Consider the following 19556-nt stretch of genomic DNA (forward strand, 5'->3'; position numbering starts at 1 on the left):
TCCTAAGACACTCAACTTAGAGAGAGCTGGTGACCACTCATTCGACTGCTGCTCCGGTGTTTCAGAATCAAGAACTCTGAAGCCTTCAATGAGTCCTAATGGAGAAGAGACTCCATTGCTTTCAGGAGGGAAACTAAAAGAAACTCCTATTTAACAACTAACTCATTCCCTTTCCTCAAGTTTGAAGACATTGACAAAAGATAGTCCCTTAAAATCTCAAACAGAAGACAGCCAAAAGATAAAACACCTTTTTTTTTTTTTTTTTTAAGGTTTAGCAAAAATAACCACGACCCATCACCAATTCTTGGCTGGTACCTTGCTGGAACTTAGCACAAACAAATTGGCAATAACAACCATTTTCCCAACTCAAAGCATTACATAAGGTACTTGGTTTTAGGACAATGCAGACCCATACCCTTCTAACCTCACTCTCTGTACTCCCTCACCTATATGAGGGAAATGCCTACACAATGAATAAATTAATTTCTATATCCAAACCAAATCCACTGTCATCGAGTGGATTCCAACTCATAGCAACCCTATAGGACAGAGTAGAACTGTCCCACAGAGTTTCCAAGAGTGCCTGGTGGATTCACACTGCCAACCTTTTGGTTAGCAGCCTTAGCTCTTAACCACTATGCCACCAGGGTTTCCAATTTATACATAAATAAAGGCAGTTTTTAATACTGAATACAACCTGAAATAAATGAAAGTATCAGAATGCCAACATTGGTCATTGTCGCAGGGAGTAGTAGCAGCAGTTTACTAAGCATTTCCTTCTCACTCCTGGGCATTCAGCTAGTCTACATCTCCCATCCTCCTTTGCAGGTCTGGCTAATGGAATAAAGAGTGCAGGTGATATATGCCACTTTCCAGGCCTGGTCCCCAAAACTTCCCAGGTGTGTACCTGCATCTTTCTCCCTTCCAGCTGAGTGGAAAGGAGAGAACCTGCAGAGTGAAGCTGAAGCTATAATGTAGAAAACAACCTACCCTGGGTCCCTGATTCATTTTGTAGAACTTAACCCCTGATGACCAAATAACATCCAACTTGGATTGTTACGTGAATAAAAACCTGACTACATGAATTATTACACATCTTGGCATCTGTAGTAGGTTGAAGGGTGGCCCCCAAAAAGATATGTTCATGTCCTAACCCCTCACCTTCTGATTGTGACCTATTTGGAAAAAGGGTCTTAGCAGATATAATTACATAAGTTAAGGATCTCGAGACGAGATCATCCTGGAATGTCCAAGAGGGTCCTAAAGCCAATGATAGATATCCTTGTAACAGACAGAAGAGGAGAAGACACAGACACAGAAGAGAAGAGAAGGCAGCCATGTGAAGACAGAGGCAGAGACTGGTGTGATGCAGCCACAAGCCAACGAATGCCCAGAGGCACCAGCAGCTGAGAGGTGAGGAAGGATTCTCCCCTAGAGTATTCAGGAAGCACTGTCTTGCTCACACCTTGATTTTGGACTTCTGGCCTCCAGAATTGTGACAGAATAAATTTCTGTTGTTTCAAGTCATCAAGTCTGTGATAATGTGTTACAACAGGCCTAAGAAACTAATATGGCATCTATTTGTTACCCTATTATTTGCCTAACTAATACAGGAAGTTAGTAACAGAGAAGGTATTTCAATCAAGTGACTTTGGATACCCTCAATGGGGTGCATTGTAGAAACATAAAATCACACACACACACACACAAAATTACACTTCATTCAGTAATTTTAGTTAATAGTGATATTTGTATTATTTTTGAAAATTTTTTTGTAAGAAAAAGAATTACATTAATGTTAGGAATCAAACATTTCAATGTAAAAGAAAAGCAATAACTATAAAAATCAAAGAAATTACTAATAGTAAACATTGACTTGGAAATACCAATATGTATTCATAATTTTTAAAGATATGTTTTCATGGTATAGACACTAAACTTAGAGCCTTGGTAGCACAGTGGTTAGCAGCAGAGCTGTAAAAGTTTGGCAGTTCAAATCCACCAGCTGCTCCTTGAAAACTCTATGGGCAGTCCTACTCTGTCCCACAGGGTTGCTATGAGTCGGAATCCACTAAACAGTAATGGTTTAGGCACTAAACTTGAGAAGTAAATTCACCCAGCAGCTGAAATAACCTTTAGCTCTTAAATTCTCATCCCTAATACCATCCCCCAGTAAAAGAACAGAGCTCCTTACAGCAACAGCTTATTCTGGGTGTAGGGCAAGGAAATTAAGTTAAACCTAAGGAATCCGTTGCATACCATAAAACAAGCTCTCAAAGTGTAACTGAGTCATGTCAAAGGGACACAGGAGCCAGCATGAAAAGGTTCCCATAAGTCAAAGTAGTAATAACATGCGCCTCAAAAACAGTATCATATTGATTGAATTCCACTGAATCCATGAGTTCAAAATGGTCCTCAAAAGAGGAAACCAGAGAAAACTCCTTTGATACCTTTTGAGGTATCTATTAAACCAAATTTTTACTTTGAAAAATGGCAACTGATGGGAAAATATTCCAGGAATAATTGTATTTCAGGGTAAACCGAGACTTGGTTAAAAGCTTTAATTTACAGACAAATGCTCGCTTAATGTAGAAGGGAAATGAAATCAGAAAATCATCTTTCTGCAACTCCTAGTGAACCTGATTCAGCAAAGGATTACCAACTGGTGTTAAGTCCATTTGGCACAAGACTTGAGAGATAAAAGGACATATATATATGGCATCCAAAGGAACACAGATTCCTTTCTGGCACGAGTGAAAAAACACAATTGTACAATGGATGTTGGCATCACTCTAATCCTGGGACCAATTTTATCTAATGTAGGACAACCAGATACTATCTGTCTCCTATGATCGACTAGACAAAGATGTTCAACATCAATCTCATCATTCCTTTAAATCTAACTTCTAGTTAACAGGAAATTTAGAAGTTAAGTGACACCACTTGGAAATCCAGTAAATGCAAAAAATGAAACTTCTAGGAGAGGTTTGCCTGATCTCTTCAATATATGAGCACCGTGAATAAAATTCTATTCCAGATTAGAAGGACTTAAGGAACATAAAACAGCTAGATTCTCACTTAGTAAACAGGGACAAAGAACATTTCAAGGAAAATTGGGAAATGTGAACTAGGTAATAAAACACGTTAAAGGATTATTATTCATTTTATGATGATCTTACTCAGATATAGAGAAAATTCTTATTTTTTATAAGATGCACACTGAAGTAAAAAATGCTGAACAAATAAAATCCAATTAGTACATAGCCAAAAGAGGATCACATAGAAGGGAAAGATCAAATATCAAAATGACAGAAGAAAACCACAAAGGGTTGCAACAGAGAAATTAAAAAAAATTAAACAGGTCATGAAAGGCTAATAATGATATAAAAATAAACAGTATTCCAACATACCACAAAACTATGGAAGCACAGCAAAAATTTAAATAATCTAACACCAAACAATATTAAATATAGTAAAAATGCCCACTAGCCAGAGGAGACAAGAGGTATGAGAGGGAAGGGAGATGGAGGTGGCTATCTGGCTAACCCAACAGCTGGGAGTAAAAAAGTTAAGTGTGGGTTAAATGTAGAATCAAGGCCTGAACCTTGCGGATAGAGGCTGAAGGCAGATTAAGTCAGGGACCATAGGTGGGGGTAGGGAGAGGGAAGGCATTGTTGGAGTCACTATTTTTTCCCTCAACTTCTTTCCCATATCTATGTTATCCTCAACGAGATGGACTGACACAGTGGCTGCAACAATGAGCTCAAGCGTAACAGCTATGAGGATGACACAGGACCAGGCAGTGTTTACATAGGGTAGCTATGAGTCGGACTCGATGTTACCTGACAACAACACTATCCATATGATGGCTCAAATGACTCTAACATAGGGTAGCTACCAACACTGAAGAAGACTATTAAAATCTTACCATTGTTGCTGCTCATTTATTACCTCTGGTGCTCCAAAAGCCCTGGTGGCAGAGTGGTTAAGCATTTGTCTGCTAACTGAGAGTTGGTGGTTTGAACCTACCAGTTGCTCCGTGGAAGAAAGATGTGGCAGTCTGCTTGTGCACAAATTACAGCCTTGGAAAGTCTATGAGGCAGTTCTACTCTGTCCTATGGGGTCACCATGAGTCAGAGTCAACTCGATGGCAATGGGATGGGGTACTCCAAAGACAAAACCTCATTAACTACAATTTGATGGTCCACAGGAGATAATTTATCAGTATCTGATAATATTACTTGCTTATGTGATAGAGAAGAGCTCTAACTGGCTTAGAAACATGGATGTTTTAAAAAAAAAAATTACAGAGACATATTTGCTGCTCAATTTTTGAGGGAAATTTTGATTCTAGTAGCAAATCAGCTTATCAATACAAGCTACACAATAATTTTCTTTACTTTTTAAATAAATAGTATCAGAAACAATGAAAGTTTTAAAAATATTTATATTCTTAATAATTAGGTATATTCTGCTGGTATGGATCAGTTGTAGTGAAAAATGAGAGCGCAACTCTCGCTGTAGTGAATTATCTTAATGCCACTGGCCTGACTCAGCTCTCACTGACTGGCAGACGGGGCCTCCCCTTTGTCCAGACCAGGACGCATGCCAAGCCTCACAATCCAATCTCCTTGAAGTGCTTAACACAGGAAGCTAAGTCTAATTGGGTATGACTTCCTGCCACCTCTTCACTCCTCTGTTTTTTGTTTTTTAATCTCCTTCTCCCATACCATTTGGAACAAGTAAAGAGAGGAAAGGCTCTCATTCTAAACTCTATTCTTTATCCTTCCCCAAGGCTATGTTGCACCAGCCTTTAAGGGAGCAAGGCTGAGCCATGCCAAATCATCCCCATAAAATAACAAGTCGTGCCATCAGCAAGGCAAACCTAGAGGGTATACACCCATGAGCATGAGTCACCTGGGTGGTTCACACATGCCACCACCTAAAAATGTCTGGAATCCTTTGGTTAACCACTACTGTTTGATTATCTAGAAGAGGCACACTTATGAACCAAGCCCTCCACCACCCTCTATATCTACAGCACCCCCCCCACCCCGGCAAAATCACCTGATAAGCTACAGAACAAATCCTTATTAGTAGCCCCTTTAACCAAAACAAACAAACCTATTGCTGTCAACTGGATTCCAACTCATGACAACCCCATGTGTTACAGAGTAGAACTGCTCCATAGGGTTTTCTTGGCTGTAAACTTTACACAAGTGGTTTGCCAGGTCCTTCTTCCACAGCTTCCCTGGGCGAGTTCAAACTGCCAATGTTTAGTGATTGGTTAGCAGCCAATCACAAACCGCTTGCACTATCCAGGGACCTTATGGTAGCCCCTTGCCTATTACAATTTTGCTTTGTTGGATGGTTTCAAGGTCCCTGCTATAACAGGAAACAATCGAAACGGCTAATGACTTAAGTTTGGAAATAAGTGTTCTTGTCTCACTAATTATCTGGGGTGGCCATGGCCTAGTCACTTATGCTCTGTGAACCTCAGCCTCATCATCTATAAAATAAGGGAACTGGGGAACAGGAAGGACAGGCAAAAGGACTTCATTTCATACGCTCTGATACATTTAAGCTTTTTTCCCTTTTTTTGAAAATCGTGGAAAAAAAAATTTTTTTCTTTTTTTTAACTTTTGCTAATAGAAAAAATACAAACAGCATGGCTTGGAATAAATGGTCTTTAACAACCCTTGCAGGTATCATGATCTAAAAGTCAAAGTTTATTCAGTATCTCTAAGCTCATGAAACACAACATTTACTCATAGTACCTACACTTGTGGGAACTGCCAAGGCTCCAAAGTCAAAGAATGTGGCATAGGATCTGCACCAAAAATTGAGGCAGGAGTGAGAAGGGGAGGGGCTTTCTTCATTGTCTCTCAGACACATCAGTTAGCTATTCCATCCACTGGACAAACTCTTGATAAGCACCTATGATGTTTCATGCACTGAGCAAAGAGTTGGAGGTACAAACAAATGAGACCTGGACCATGCGCTGAAGGAACTCACTCTTGGTGGGGGAGACATGTTTGAATAAATGCTTACAAAGCAAAGTGACTGACTAACACAACCTTCCAAAAGTATGAGGAAAGTATGAAAAGTCAATGCCCCAAAGTAAATGACAAGTTATATTCAACTCAATTGACTCTCTGAGGCCGAATCACAATAAAGCATTTATTTTGCCACTCCACATTTGCTTCCATGGAGAAAAACACAGCAGATTCAATGCACTGGTTTGCAAAATGACTACAGCATACAGAAAATTTAAGTTACCAGTGCAAATGTAATCTTTGTTCAACAGTAATGCTGATGTATTATTTCACACTTATCTTGTTCAAAAAAATGACTTAAGCTCATAACACACACACACAAATTTCTTTTAAGTGAGGAAATCAACATGGAAGAAAAATGCAGGCAGGAAAAATTGGGTGAACCCATAGAGGAAAAAAAAAAGAGGAGGTGGGTAAAAAAAACACATGTCATTAAGACACTGTTTACTGGGTAAGGGCAGACCACAAATTTGACTTTGAGCCTTTTAGCAGATGAGGAAAAAAAGGAGAAACATGACCAGTTCTCCATGATTCACAATGTCCACCTGATAATTTTTCATGGAATTGAAACCTGAAACAATTTCTCCATAGGTCACCCAGCACAATTTTCACATACTTCCCTTTGGAAATAAATTTCCTTTAATACTATCCTATTGTTCTTTGTACCTTGCCTATAATAAACCCAGTGCCCTCGAGTCGATTCTGACTCATAGCAACCCTACAGGACGGAGCAGAACTGCCCAATAGTTTCCAAGGAGCGCCTGGCAGATTCGAACTGCCGACCCTTTGCTTAGCAGCCGCAGCACTTAACCACTATGCCACCAGGGTTTCCTTGCCTATAATATGCATCCTAATTAGCAGATAATAATGTATCTGTGTTATGTATTCAAAAGTAAAATTAATATTTGTATTAATTATCCTGTGCATAAAGCACTGGGAGGCAGACGGTGTCTTGTATGTCAGCTACCAGTGACAACATACCACAGCCATTGTTTAAAGGCATCACAAATAAGACAAGAGGTTTGTCTTGACTTTCTCTCAGATTGAATATCCACGGCTGTGGTTTGGACTGGCAGCATCAAACAATATGTGTTCAAACTCACCTTAGTTTGGGTAACATATGAGGATAGGTTCTATACAATAAATTTCTTTAATCTTTTGAGGACAAATTAGCAACAAAAACAGTAATTGTATACTATTTAAATATCTGTGCCTTTTATCATCATCCACCATTTATGAAGTACCTACTACATGCCAAATATTATATACTGTACAATATTGTCTGTAATCCTCAAAGAAAATTTAAGGATGTTAGAATTAGCTACATTTTAAAGATGAGGGAAAACAAAGATAATTAAGTAGCAAATATCCTTCTGTTTTTACTTTTATATTCCATGTTTGCAAACATATGCTCAAATTAAGAGTACCTTATAATAAACTCCAGGGTATCATGAGTCGGATGGCAACTAACAACAACAACAATATCCCACCACCAAGATTCTATCACTTTTTTCTTTTTCTTTTTTCAAAGCCATCATACTATTTCACTCCTATTATCAGTACACATTTGCTAAATAATGACAAATCCTTATATAATTACAACACCACTATCTCATGCCCAGCTAAATCAGTAAGTTATTGAAATCATCAAATACTCAGTCAATAATCAAATATCTCCAATATTCTCTGAAAGTCTTTTTGTAGTTTGTTCAGATCAGCATCCAAACAAGATTTGATTATTCTCTAAGTTTACCCTCCCTTCTTTCTCCCCCCACTTCTGATGCGTTACAAAAGTGTCTTTTTTTAACTGAGATGTAACTCATATATACCATAAAATTCACACTTTTAAGGTGTACAATTCAGTGGCTTCTAGCATACTCACAAGGCCACGTAACTATCACCACTAATTCCAGAGTATTTTCATCACACCAATAAGAAACCCTGCACCCATTAACAGTCACTCCTCATTTCCCCCTCCCCCCAGTCCTTGGCAACCACTCATCTACTTCCTGTCTCTAAAGCTTTGCCTAGTCTGGACATTTTAAATAAAGGGAATCACAGACTGACCATTGAGTTAGGCACTACAGATAAATACAGGTTAAATACCAAAGATATAGATGACATGGTCCACGTACCTCACAAGTAAGACAAACATTCAGTCAATAAATACCAATACATAATTGCCATATAAATGGTATATTCTGAATGCTTTCAACTCATTTTCATCTTTTCACTCACAGACACAGGACAAATGATACTCACATGTGTGGCAATATCTGTTAAGTACGTAGCATAATACCACAGGTTACCCAAATGTGTCAAACTCTAATTTTCTGCTGGCCAATTTTCACAACGATTGATAGTTAATTTTAAAAAGCTAGTTCACTATAGTTGTACTGCAAGTAAGGTAAGCTTACCACCCGAGCTACAACTTCCGCTCTTTCTCTCACACTCTATGGGAAGCATACTAGAATGTAAGTCAAAGGAATAGGGATGACCTGTATTTTTATTATTTTTTTCTTACAGTGTATCATTAATACACTTCAGCACTTTGTGAGGAAGGTAGCAGAGAGTAGTAAAGGGTGTAGATTCCAGAATCAGACCTGCCTATGTCAAAATCCTGGCTTCTCCACTTAACAGCTGTGTGACTTTGGGCAAACGATAATTTTCCTCGTTTGACAAATAAAGATACTAATAGTTTGACTGCTTGAAAGACTTTGGACACAAAGCTCTTAATAAGTTAATGTGCTTACCAAATGCTGTTACTGGCAATAATTATTATTTAACTATCGTTAACAAATCATTCCTAATACCTCAGAGCTGATGGAGCCACTTCAGGAACAGATAAAAGTGGCCCAAATCTCCATGCCCCAGAATATTAACGTTTAAGGGCAATAACAACGTGAACTTTCAGGATTTGAAAATCAGAAATATAATGAGATAACTGATTTGCTCCCAGCCTCAAGATCCCCTGGACCTTACCATCAACCTACGAAGCTATTTTTGGTCTGAGACCTGCTGGAAATCTTCCATTATTAGCAGTCTTTCCTTTCTGGCACCTTTAAGAGGCGAAAATTAATAATAAAATAAAGGCAGAAAGGAGCAGGGCAGACCGGGTTGTCCGTGAATACTGCCAGTCTGAGGAAGGCAGGTTTAGCCCTTCGTAGCTGCACTAACAAAACGCCCACCCTCTGGCTGTGTTCTCTTTACTCTCTCATAACCTAACACACCTTAGAATTGTTCACACACCCACCCTGCTGCCTCCCTCATTTGTGTAATTACCTTTCCTTTATATTTATTCCTCTCATCTTCTCTTTTCACTATCATTATAAAATCATTTTTCCTTGCAATAATAGGTTTAGATAATACTCATTAAAAATTAATCTAGAGGAAGGAGACTGTAAGCATCAGCAAAGTTTTCTTCTTCTGCATCACAGTCACATACGCAGTAGGTATTCTTCAGTTTCTGTCTAACTCTTGGTGCTTACACGTAGCATGGAAAAAAATAAGGCGATTTTACCATGGTTTCATTGCTGGTTTCGTTTAGGAACTAAGGTAAAACAACATACAATGAGCTCTTCAGAAGCTCTATGTGAGCTGCAGGCATTTATCCATTAGGGAACATGGGCTCTCTACCTATTAAAGCCTATTAGGGACAGAAAAATCCCTTTCCTTCCCTGAAACATTTTGTCCTTGCAGAGGGGAACCCAAGGAAGCTATGTTAAGAGAAATTACACCACTTCTCAAAAGTTGTCAGGGCAGTAGGCAAAGGAAGGCTACACAACCACTATGAAACTCATGGCATAAAACAGGAAATGAATATACAGAGATTTATTTACTCCCTGCTTCAGCATGTGACCCTTCAAAGGCTCACAACAATTAGCCCGTACCTAGCCCTGAAACAAACGCCACAAACGACCCGTTACAATGGAATACTACCATAACCACTGAGGTAAAATGGGGAGAGCCATAGATACAGAGGACATATTTACATGCCAGAACATTGTGTATATTCATGTATTTGTTTTTTTTAGAAACAAAAACAGAAAAAAGCTAGAAAGAAACACTTCAAATTTCTACCAGTGGACCCTGAAGGTGTAGAATTTGAAGAAGAGAAAACAGGAGCTTTCACTTCTAATATTACATCACTCTGTAAAATTTGAATTTGTTAAAATGAGTTAACAATCAAATGCAAACAGCTAGAGAACTGCTAAAATCTGAAATAATGTTTTTAATCGGCTTAAGCAAGGATTTTTTTTTTAAACAATTCACCTTCTTACATGACTATACATCAATATACATGAATAGGCAAGCCAATTAAATTTGAAGACCTGCATTATCCAAGCAGCTATGTAAGGTAAATACACACACAGTTCATCGAAATTGGGTTTGATAGCTTCAGCAGATTTCCCAGAAAGTCTAACTATAAGATGGATGAAGGTAAAAGAGAATTAAAAACAATGCAAGAATGAAGTCAGTTGTTTTCTAGCTTTTCCATTGGTCACGAGAACAGGAAGGCAAAGAGTCTCAAAACAGAAATCTATGCATCTCCTGAAAGAATCTGAGTATATTTAGGGAAAAATATAGTTCTCTTTTCTCATTAATTTCTTGATAGTGTCACTGTTTCTTACCTGATCGCAAATCAGTTCCCATTTCTTCTCATTGTCATACTGCCGCAGTAACCTGGCTTTGTCAGGAGGTAGGTTCATAGCATTCTGTAAAAAAAGAAAAAAGACATCATATTCCATAACAGGTTGCTAAAGTGTACATGTAGGCCAAAGAATAGTAACGTGGTTCTTTAATTGTTAGGTGTCATTGAGTCAGTTCTGACTCATAGTGACCCCACGCACAAAAGATCAACACACTGCTGGGTCCTGCGCCATCAAAATCCTCGCTATGTTGGAGCCCATTGTAGCCACAGTGTCAATCCATCTCGTTGACAGTCTTCCTCTTTTTCCCTGACCCTCTACTTTATCAAGCATGATGTCCTTCTCTAGGAACTGGTCCCTCCTGATAATATGTCCCAAGTATGTGAGATGAAGTTTCATATTCCTTGCTTCTAAGGAGCATTTCAGTTGTACTTCTTTGAAGACACATTTGTTTGTTCTTCCGGCAGTCCATACTATATTCAGTATTCTTCACCAACACCATAATTCAAATGCATCAATTCTCCCTTGCTCTTATTTATTCGTCATCCAGCTTTCACAGGCATATGAGACAAGTGAAAATATCATGGCTCAGGCCAGGGGCACCTTAGTCCTCCAAGTAACATCTTTATGTTTTAACACTTTAAAAAAGGTCTTTTGCAATAGACACGTCCAATGCAATGCATCATTTGATTTCTTTACTACTGCTTCCATGGGCACTGATTTCAAATTCAAATAAAATGAAATCCTTGACAACTTCAATCTTTTCTTCGTTTATTATTATGTTGCTTATTGGTCCAGTTGTGAGGATTTTTGTTTTCTTTATGTTGAGGTGTAATCCAGACTGAAGGCTGTAGTCTTTGGTCTTCATCAGTAAATGTTTCAAGTACTCTTCACTTTCAGCAAGCAAGTTGTGTCGCCTGCATATCGAAAGTTGTTAATGAGTCTTCCTCCAATCCTGATACTGTCTTCTTCATGTAGTCCAATTTCTAAGATTATTTGCTCAGCATACAGATTGAATAATTATGGTAAAAGGAATACAACCCTGACTGACGCATACCTTTCCTGATTTTAAAACATGCACTATTCCCTTGTTCTGTTCAAATGGCTGCCTCCTGGTCTATGCACAGGTTCTGCATGAGCACAATTAAGTGTTCTGGAATTCCCATTCTTCATAATGTTATCTAAAATTTGTTATGATCCACACAGTCAAGTGCCTTTGCATAGTCAATGAAACACAGGTAAACATCTTTCTGGATCATATTCCATAACAGGTTGCTAATAAGTATATATGCAGACCCAAGAACAATAATATGGTTCTTTTTTTTTTTTTTTAGTAGCTTCCTTTAAATTATTAGCATCTGATTAAACCAAAACATCATACAAAAATCATTTAAACATCAAATTAGTCTAATGGGAGGCAGCTCTGGTAGGGAATATCTGAGGTGATTTACTTTGAACAATCTTGTATTTCAGCAAAGATGATGAAATGTTTCTTCATTTGTCAGTGGGCTGCCTTTCTACTCAACAAAGGGTCAGAAATTGTTGTTTAAAAGGTATCACCCTCATTTTTTTTAATGCACTGCAGCCCTACCAGATACAAAGCAGTACACCAAAAGAAAACACATTGACCAGAACCACTGACAGACACAGCAACTTCTTCTCTTTGACAGACAACCAGGAGTAAAAGAACAGATTTGTAAAAAAATAAAATAAATACCCTGAAAAAACATTGCCACTGTTTTTTTGTCCGCTCTGTGAGATGCTAGAGGTGCTCCTTGGAAATCCTATGGGGCAGTTCTACTCTATACTGTAGGGTCCCTATGAGTCGAAATCAACTTGACAGCAGTAGGTTTGGTTTTTTCCTTGGTTTGTGAGATGAAAGAACACTGGTGGTCCAGTGGTTAAGCACTTGGCTGCTAACTGAAAGGTCAGTGGTTCGAACCCACCAGCTGCTCCATGGGAGAACATTGTGGCAGTCTGCTTCCATAAAGATTATAGCTTGGGAAACCTTTTGGGGTAGTTCTACTTTGTCCTATAGAGTCGATATGAGTCACAATCAATTAGCTGGCAATGGAGTGGTCTGTGAGATGATAACATTCCTCCAGGACATGCAACCACAATTCTCAGTCTAACTATTGTTTACAAAGTTGTACTTGCAGTGAGAAACTGGCCATGAGCTAAAAGATATCCAGACATCAGTATTCATATAAATCCTCATCAGTACAGCATACCTTCTGGATTGCTGGTCACGGATCTTCTCAGGTACATTCACATAGTCTAACATCTCAAATGACCAGTCATATGCCTTTTCAATACACCTGGCTCAGGTCTGAGGCACAATCTCTGGCCACATAACATGACAGAATAAGAGTCTCAGAAGCAATTCAGGTCTGTTCCCTTGGCCTCCCTAAAGTTCCCATGCTCTAAACAACTGAGCTAAATAGTCAAACAATTGGTGTCTTAAGTCTGTTAATTGTTCTATCTCCCAGCACCAACACTCTAAATCATACTCATCCCTAATAAACAAAACAGTTTCTTGCCTGGATCAATATTCAAGGAGTCAAACACAGAGGTCTTGGAACTTTCAGTGTTGAACCACCTAGCTCTCTGAAAGACGTGGCTTAGGACGAAGCAATCCCCTTTTCCAAGGCTGCAGTCTCATGTAACCCAGAAAAATAGTTAATAAAAGCAAGGGTGAGTGAGCTATTCTTAGTTAATGGCAGAGAACTAACTTTTAATTATTTTGATAAATACAATCCAAGCCTTTTCCCTTAAATTTGATCTAGCATCCAGATTGGTCTGCCTTAACCATATATACCTCTCGCTAATTTGTCTCTAATCTGTCAGATTTTAGAATAGCCTGTCCTCGGAATTTTTTTCTTTTTTCTTAATTAAACCCAAAGCTAACACCACATAATTTGAAGAGCTCTGGACTCCAGAGTGTTCAATATATTGCCACACTGCTCTACAGAAATACCTAAAATAGGAAAAAATGTTTTCATATGGCCTATCTCCATGGAATATCTACTTGAACAAGACTGGAAAATACCTAGTCATATTTATTTGTCATCATAGTTTTTACAATGTTAAACAATAGCCCCTGGGATAAAGCAAAGGAGAATTCCATGTGTATCTTTCTAAAGAGTCTAAAGTTATCGATTATTAAATAATCAGTTTATCACTGCCTATATGCAGTGGGGAAACCCTGGTGGCGTAGTGGTTAAGTGCCCTGGCTGCTAACCAAAAGGTCAGCAGTTCGAATCCGCTAGGCGCTCCTTGGAAGCTCTATGGGGCAGTTCTACTCTGTCCTATAGGGTCGCTATGAGTCAGAATCGACTGAACGGCACTGGGTTTGGTTTTTGGTTTATATACAGTGGATGGATCATTTCCTCTTAAACTGGTTTTGACTCCCATATTCACATCTCTAGATATGATTTCACATTAAATTTGAACTATATATAAATTGAATGAATTTTTCTCTGAGTTCTTATTAATCTCTTGAGGTATAAAGAGGAAAAGACAAAGAAATGTCTGAATTCCTGCAACACACCAAGCACTGTTTTAGGCACTTTACATACGTAATCTCATTTTCACAATGACCTTGTGGGCTAGATATAATTTCCCCCACTTAAAATGTGGGGAAAAGGAGCTGGAAAAAACTTGGTTAACTTGCTCAAGGTTGCACAGCTTTACAGGAACAAAAGCGGGTCCTAAACTTAGTCTGTCAGACACCCAAGGACAAGTTCTGAAGCTTTTTTGCAGCAAGGCAAAATGGCAAATAATTTCTGACCTTCTATTAGTTCTCTACTAGACCCTTATGGACACCTAAAAACAAGAGACCCTCATGTGGAAGCAGTTTGCTAATGCTGTTCCAGAAATTAGATGTAGGCTCTGTTGTTACTAGAAAAAAACAAGATACTTCTTTCTAGGCCAACTCTTATTTGGAAGGAACAAGTCTTTCATTCAACAAATGTTTATGAAGCCCTTCCCTTGCACAGACACTGTGCTACATGCTGGGTATACAGTGGGAAAACAAACAGACATGGCCCTAAAGGAGCATTATCTTATGGTGAGAGAGACAGATATGAAACACATCTTCTAAAACTCAAGTCTTGAGAGAAATTATCAGAGGGCAACCTTAGATTGGATGGTCTGGGAAGAACTCTCAGAAAAATTAGCAACTAATAAGTCCTAAAAAATGAGAAGGAGTGAGCCAGGTAAAGAGGCAGAGGGAGCAGTAAGAAGATGCTAAGGCAGGGTAGATTTGGCCCATTTAAAAGGCTGAAGAATGCCAGCATAGCTGGACAGAATGTAAAAGAGAGGACATGAGGTAGGGATGAAGTCAGAGAGATGATTCAAAGCTACACTATGCCCAGCCATGCAGGCCAGCGTAAAAAAAAAAAAAATTTTAATGTAAAGTGCAATGGGAAGCCATTGGAAGCTTTTAAACGGTGAATTACATGCTTAAGTTGTCTTGCAAAGATCACTCACTATAGGTACTATGTGAAGAACTGACTAGAAACACCAGATTTGGAGGCAGGGAGACCAGTTAGGCAGCCATGGCAGTGGTTCAAGTGGGTAACAATGGTGGTTAGGACTAAGTTGATGAGAATTTGAATGACGAAAAGTGAATAGATATCAGAAATATTAACTCAAATTGATGGATTAGACTTAAGGGATGAGGAAGGATATCAAGAATTAGTACCTTTTTTTCTAGCTCATGAAACAAAGCATACCATGGTTCATTTAATGAGAAAAGGTACACTTGTAAAAGAAGGAACAGAACTGGAAGAGAGGGTAAAGTATAAGATTTCTATGCGGCCTAGTTTCAGCCTGAGGTACCATGAAACATCCAAGAGAATGGTCAAGCAAGTCAGTAGATACACAATACTGGAAGTCAGAAGAAAGGTCTGTGGAAAAGTCTTAAGATGTCTTTCTGAGTTAATGAAAAGTTACTGTCATGAGGACCTCAACATCAATACATAAAAACGAAAGCTGTATTTGGTTCTTATTCGCCAAGAATCTAAAATAAGCCCTTCCACAGATCAAGCCTCTGAGTTCCTCAGGCATGCAGTGTATAGCTTAATAATTCTGCAGGGACCACGGGGAAGCAGCTCTACATAAAATGAAACACTCCACAGAGGCCTGGCTAAGGTTCAGGGATATTGTGATTAGCTGGTAATAACTGCCCTTAAGCTTTTTAGAACTGAACTCATTCTTTTTATATGCTGCACAGGGCAGGACTTGAGTCCAAGCTAAATGTTTGTGCAGGTAATTCATAAAGTCCAAGTTATTTTCTGAGGAAAATGCTGGCTCTATTTCCTGGTCCCTCTGCTAGCCTGAATAAAAATGGACTGCTCTTCTGTTTGACTGAAAATATATAAATCAACTTCCAAGTTTTCCCAACACAGTGACAACTCTACGTCATCCCTACTTTCTGACAGCTGTGACATAGGGCTCTCCTTTTCTTCCTTTCATCCACGCAACGTTCACTTGGCTTCAATCATGTGCCAGAATATCTGCACTGTAGGCATGTTAGAGAATTTAATCATGAAGTTGCTGCACTCAAGTATGTGCCAAAGTTCCACTGACGACATATAATATTTGAGTTGGAAAGTTTAATGGCTATTATCATTCTTCTAGACTGTACAAGTTCCTAACTGAAATAAATTAAATCATCAAAGAGGATTCTTTCTATAAGGAATGTCTCTTTCCTTCCTCTCTCAACCTAACAAACTTTAAGAATTAGCTCAAATATCATTTGTCAATAAAACCATCCCCAACTACTCCAGGAAGACATACGCTCTCCTTTGGGCCCCAAGACAACTACATACATGCATTATACTACATAGCACACTGTTTCCTAAACATCTGTTTGCCTACCTAGAGTCTCCACTGGACTAAGTACTTCAAGGACAACTCCGACTCCCCCCACCCCCACCATGTCTGGCACAGTTTCTGGCACACAGCAGGCACTGGGTAGGTTGCTGAATAAATGAAGAGCAAAATAGCTCAGTTATACTGCCCAGGCTGGGGATATCGTCATTAATTGAGAGTTTATGCTTGAGCCACTAACACAGCCTATATATTAAAGAGCATTTCTGTTCCTGGTAAATCCTCAAAGATAATGTCTATTACTCAGTATTGTCCAAACAAAGACTCACGGTGGGGGGGGGGGGGGGGGGCGGGGGTGCGGGGGGGCGGGGGGGCGAGAAAAACAAAGAAGTTCTATTCTAGGGACATTTTCTAGGGTGGGGGGTGATATTTTAGGTATTCTTTTACCATATATGATAAATCATGGAACCTGAGCTGCTTCCCCTTTTCACCTTTGTTGTCAGAAAATTCAGATTGGTACTAATTATAACAATTCACCCAAGTAATAGTTACATGTATTATCCCTATTCTGGTTTTACCTTAATTGTACTGTTTTTATAGCATTTTTAAATTGCCCACCACCTCAAAATCTTTTGAAAATAGAGGTGTAACTACTAAATAAATAATAAAATAGCCAAGCTTCTGGGTACTTCATGGAAGAACAAATTATGCTTAAAATGTCTATGACAGTCTCCAAAAACCATGACAGTCTATACAATTTAAATTACACTGACAGATTATCACATTCAACACAGAACAGAATGAAGGCACCCAATTCATTCAGAACCAACCCCATATCCTAGAACTATTCCCTGGGTAGTCTATGCTGGAACATATGCAAATTTGCAGAACATTCTCCTTTCCCCTGACAACCTCAAGGCTCATGCTGAGAGCCCCACAGTGATATGCAGATATACCACAGCTTAAGTTAACTGTGTATCAAATACACCTTATGTAATATACCTTTGTCCTCATAATCCCTAAATTAAATCTTCTAGGTATGAAGTCACCTAATCCCACAACACAAACTCTTCCATTACATAACCATCTGCTTAGAAAAAAGAAAGGACACAGGCTTTGCAAGTAGTGCTGCTTAAACAAGCTGGGAAAAATGTACTACAAGAGAAAGAGCTTAGACAATCTTTTAGAGTTGTTAAACAATATAAGTACAGTTTTACAGGCCCCAAAAGGAGGAGTCATTACTTTTGCACCCAGATGGCTGCGCGGCACAGTAGAGAATGGAATTAATTACACGAGGCAGTATTGGGTAGGAATTTACTAGCTGTCTTCTGGAGTTGGACTAACTGAACTGCAATATTAGTGGTGATCCTGGGCCACACAATTTGAATTAAAAAGCAAATCAAAATGAACAGTCCACAGTTGAAAAAAGCCAGTAAGTCTAATTAAAACTGAAGGTCAGAATCAAGTCAGAGGCAAAGGTGAGGGTCAAGATGTACCATTTATTAATAATAGTCTGAGATTCATCTCAGGCACTTAGGCTCTTTTGCATGTATTATCCAATTTAATCTGCATTACAATCCTGATAAGTAGGTATTATCTTTTGTATTTAACAAAGAAGGAAACTGAAGGACAGAGAGGTTAAGTAATTCTTCCATGCTCACAGACAGTTGGCAAGACCAACACTCAAATGAGATGTCTATATGATCAACCTCTTTCCATGGCATTTAAGTTATAACCCAAACCTAGTGCCATCGAGTTGATAGAGTTCCTAAAATATAACCTGTCTGAGCTAAGCAATCCAACATCATCCTACTTGAGTAACCAGAGGCTTAGTCATTAGCATGCAAAGTGAAGGTGAAAATGTACCGTCTTATTTAGGGTATTAATATTTTCAAATAAAACAGTGGCATTTTAACAGAAGTCTCAATATATTAAAAGAAGAACAAAAAAAGCTACTGGGCTGGAACCATTGATATCAAGGCACTATACCAAGTCAGCAAACACTAAGCTTCAACAAAACAAAATCAAGGTGGAGATACAAATATGAAGTAAATCCAGCCTTCACTGAAGTTTCAATGAGCAAAAGCAGAGAAGACAGGTACACTAACACAAAACACAGCATATTAAGTAATATAATAGACGTACAAACAGTCCTAGGGAACCTCAGAGAGGGGGCAGGGACTGCTATGGATTGGGTCTGGATGTGAAAAGTCATATTTAATGGCACTGTAAGGTTTTTAATATTTGGGTTCTAGAGATGAACTACCTGGGTTCCAATTCTAACTCTACCACTCATTTACGGTGTAATCCCGGGAAAATTATTTAAACCAAATCTCAGTTTCCATATTTATAAAATGGAGATGATGACAGTGGTGGTTGAGTGATGATGATGATAATGGTGATAATAATATCAAGTACAAAAAAGTTTGAGAAAATTAAATCAGATAATACGTGTAGTTGGTATGAAGTTAACACACAGTAGCCACTCAATACATGTTAGATATCGTTTTTTCTCATTATTCTCACAATTTTAGGTAAAGGGAATGGCGTGTACACAGGCGTGGGTATAAAAGATGGCAAAGGACTGTGAGCCACATAAAATAAACCAGAGAGTAAGGAGTGGCTGTGTCAGGCCAAGTTAGAAAGGCACGATGTTGGACATCAGACCACAGATTTTCAAACTTAGAGGCAGTGGGAAGTCACTGAAAATCAGTCATTGGCAAGTAAACGTCACAGAAAAAAAGTCACAGCAAGCCTTTCAGGGGTCTTCAAATTAAACCAGGTAAAGGGTTCCTCCTCTTGTTAACTGCGCCTGTGTTAACATTATTTCCTTATACCACTATGTTATACCACTATAACATCGGGACATCGGGACGAGTCGACCAGCTTTCAGTAATTACCAATTCTCCTACGGGTTCACTTTAAAATTGCAACACTTGAGAAGGGTAGCTCCAGACTCAACATGACTGTCCTTCTGTTCAACTAACTAAAAGCCATTTCTTTCCATAACCTAAAC

The 19556-nt window shown here is 38.7% G+C and overlaps 1 protein-coding gene across 6 annotated transcripts in view; it reads right to left on the reverse strand.

Annotated features, from left to right (window-relative positions):
• FMNL2 (formin like 2) overlaps positions 1-19556 on the reverse strand; it is a 349026-nt gene that overhangs the window by 134521 nt on the left and 194949 nt on the right. For all 6 annotated transcript variants that reach the window (XM_003406014.3, XM_010586319.3, XM_010586318.3 and 3 more), the window contains exon 2: positions 10688-10771. In XM_003406014.3, the coding sequence (XP_003406062.1) occupies positions 10688-10771 (84 nt within the window). The remainder of the gene's footprint in view (positions 1-10687; positions 10772-19556) is intronic.

Source organism: Loxodonta africana, chromosome 6 (genome assembly GCF_030014295.1).
Source record: "Loxodonta africana isolate mLoxAfr1 chromosome 6, mLoxAfr1.hap2, whole genome shotgun sequence".
Lineage (NCBI taxonomy): Eukaryota > Metazoa > Chordata > Mammalia > Proboscidea > Elephantidae > Loxodonta > Loxodonta africana.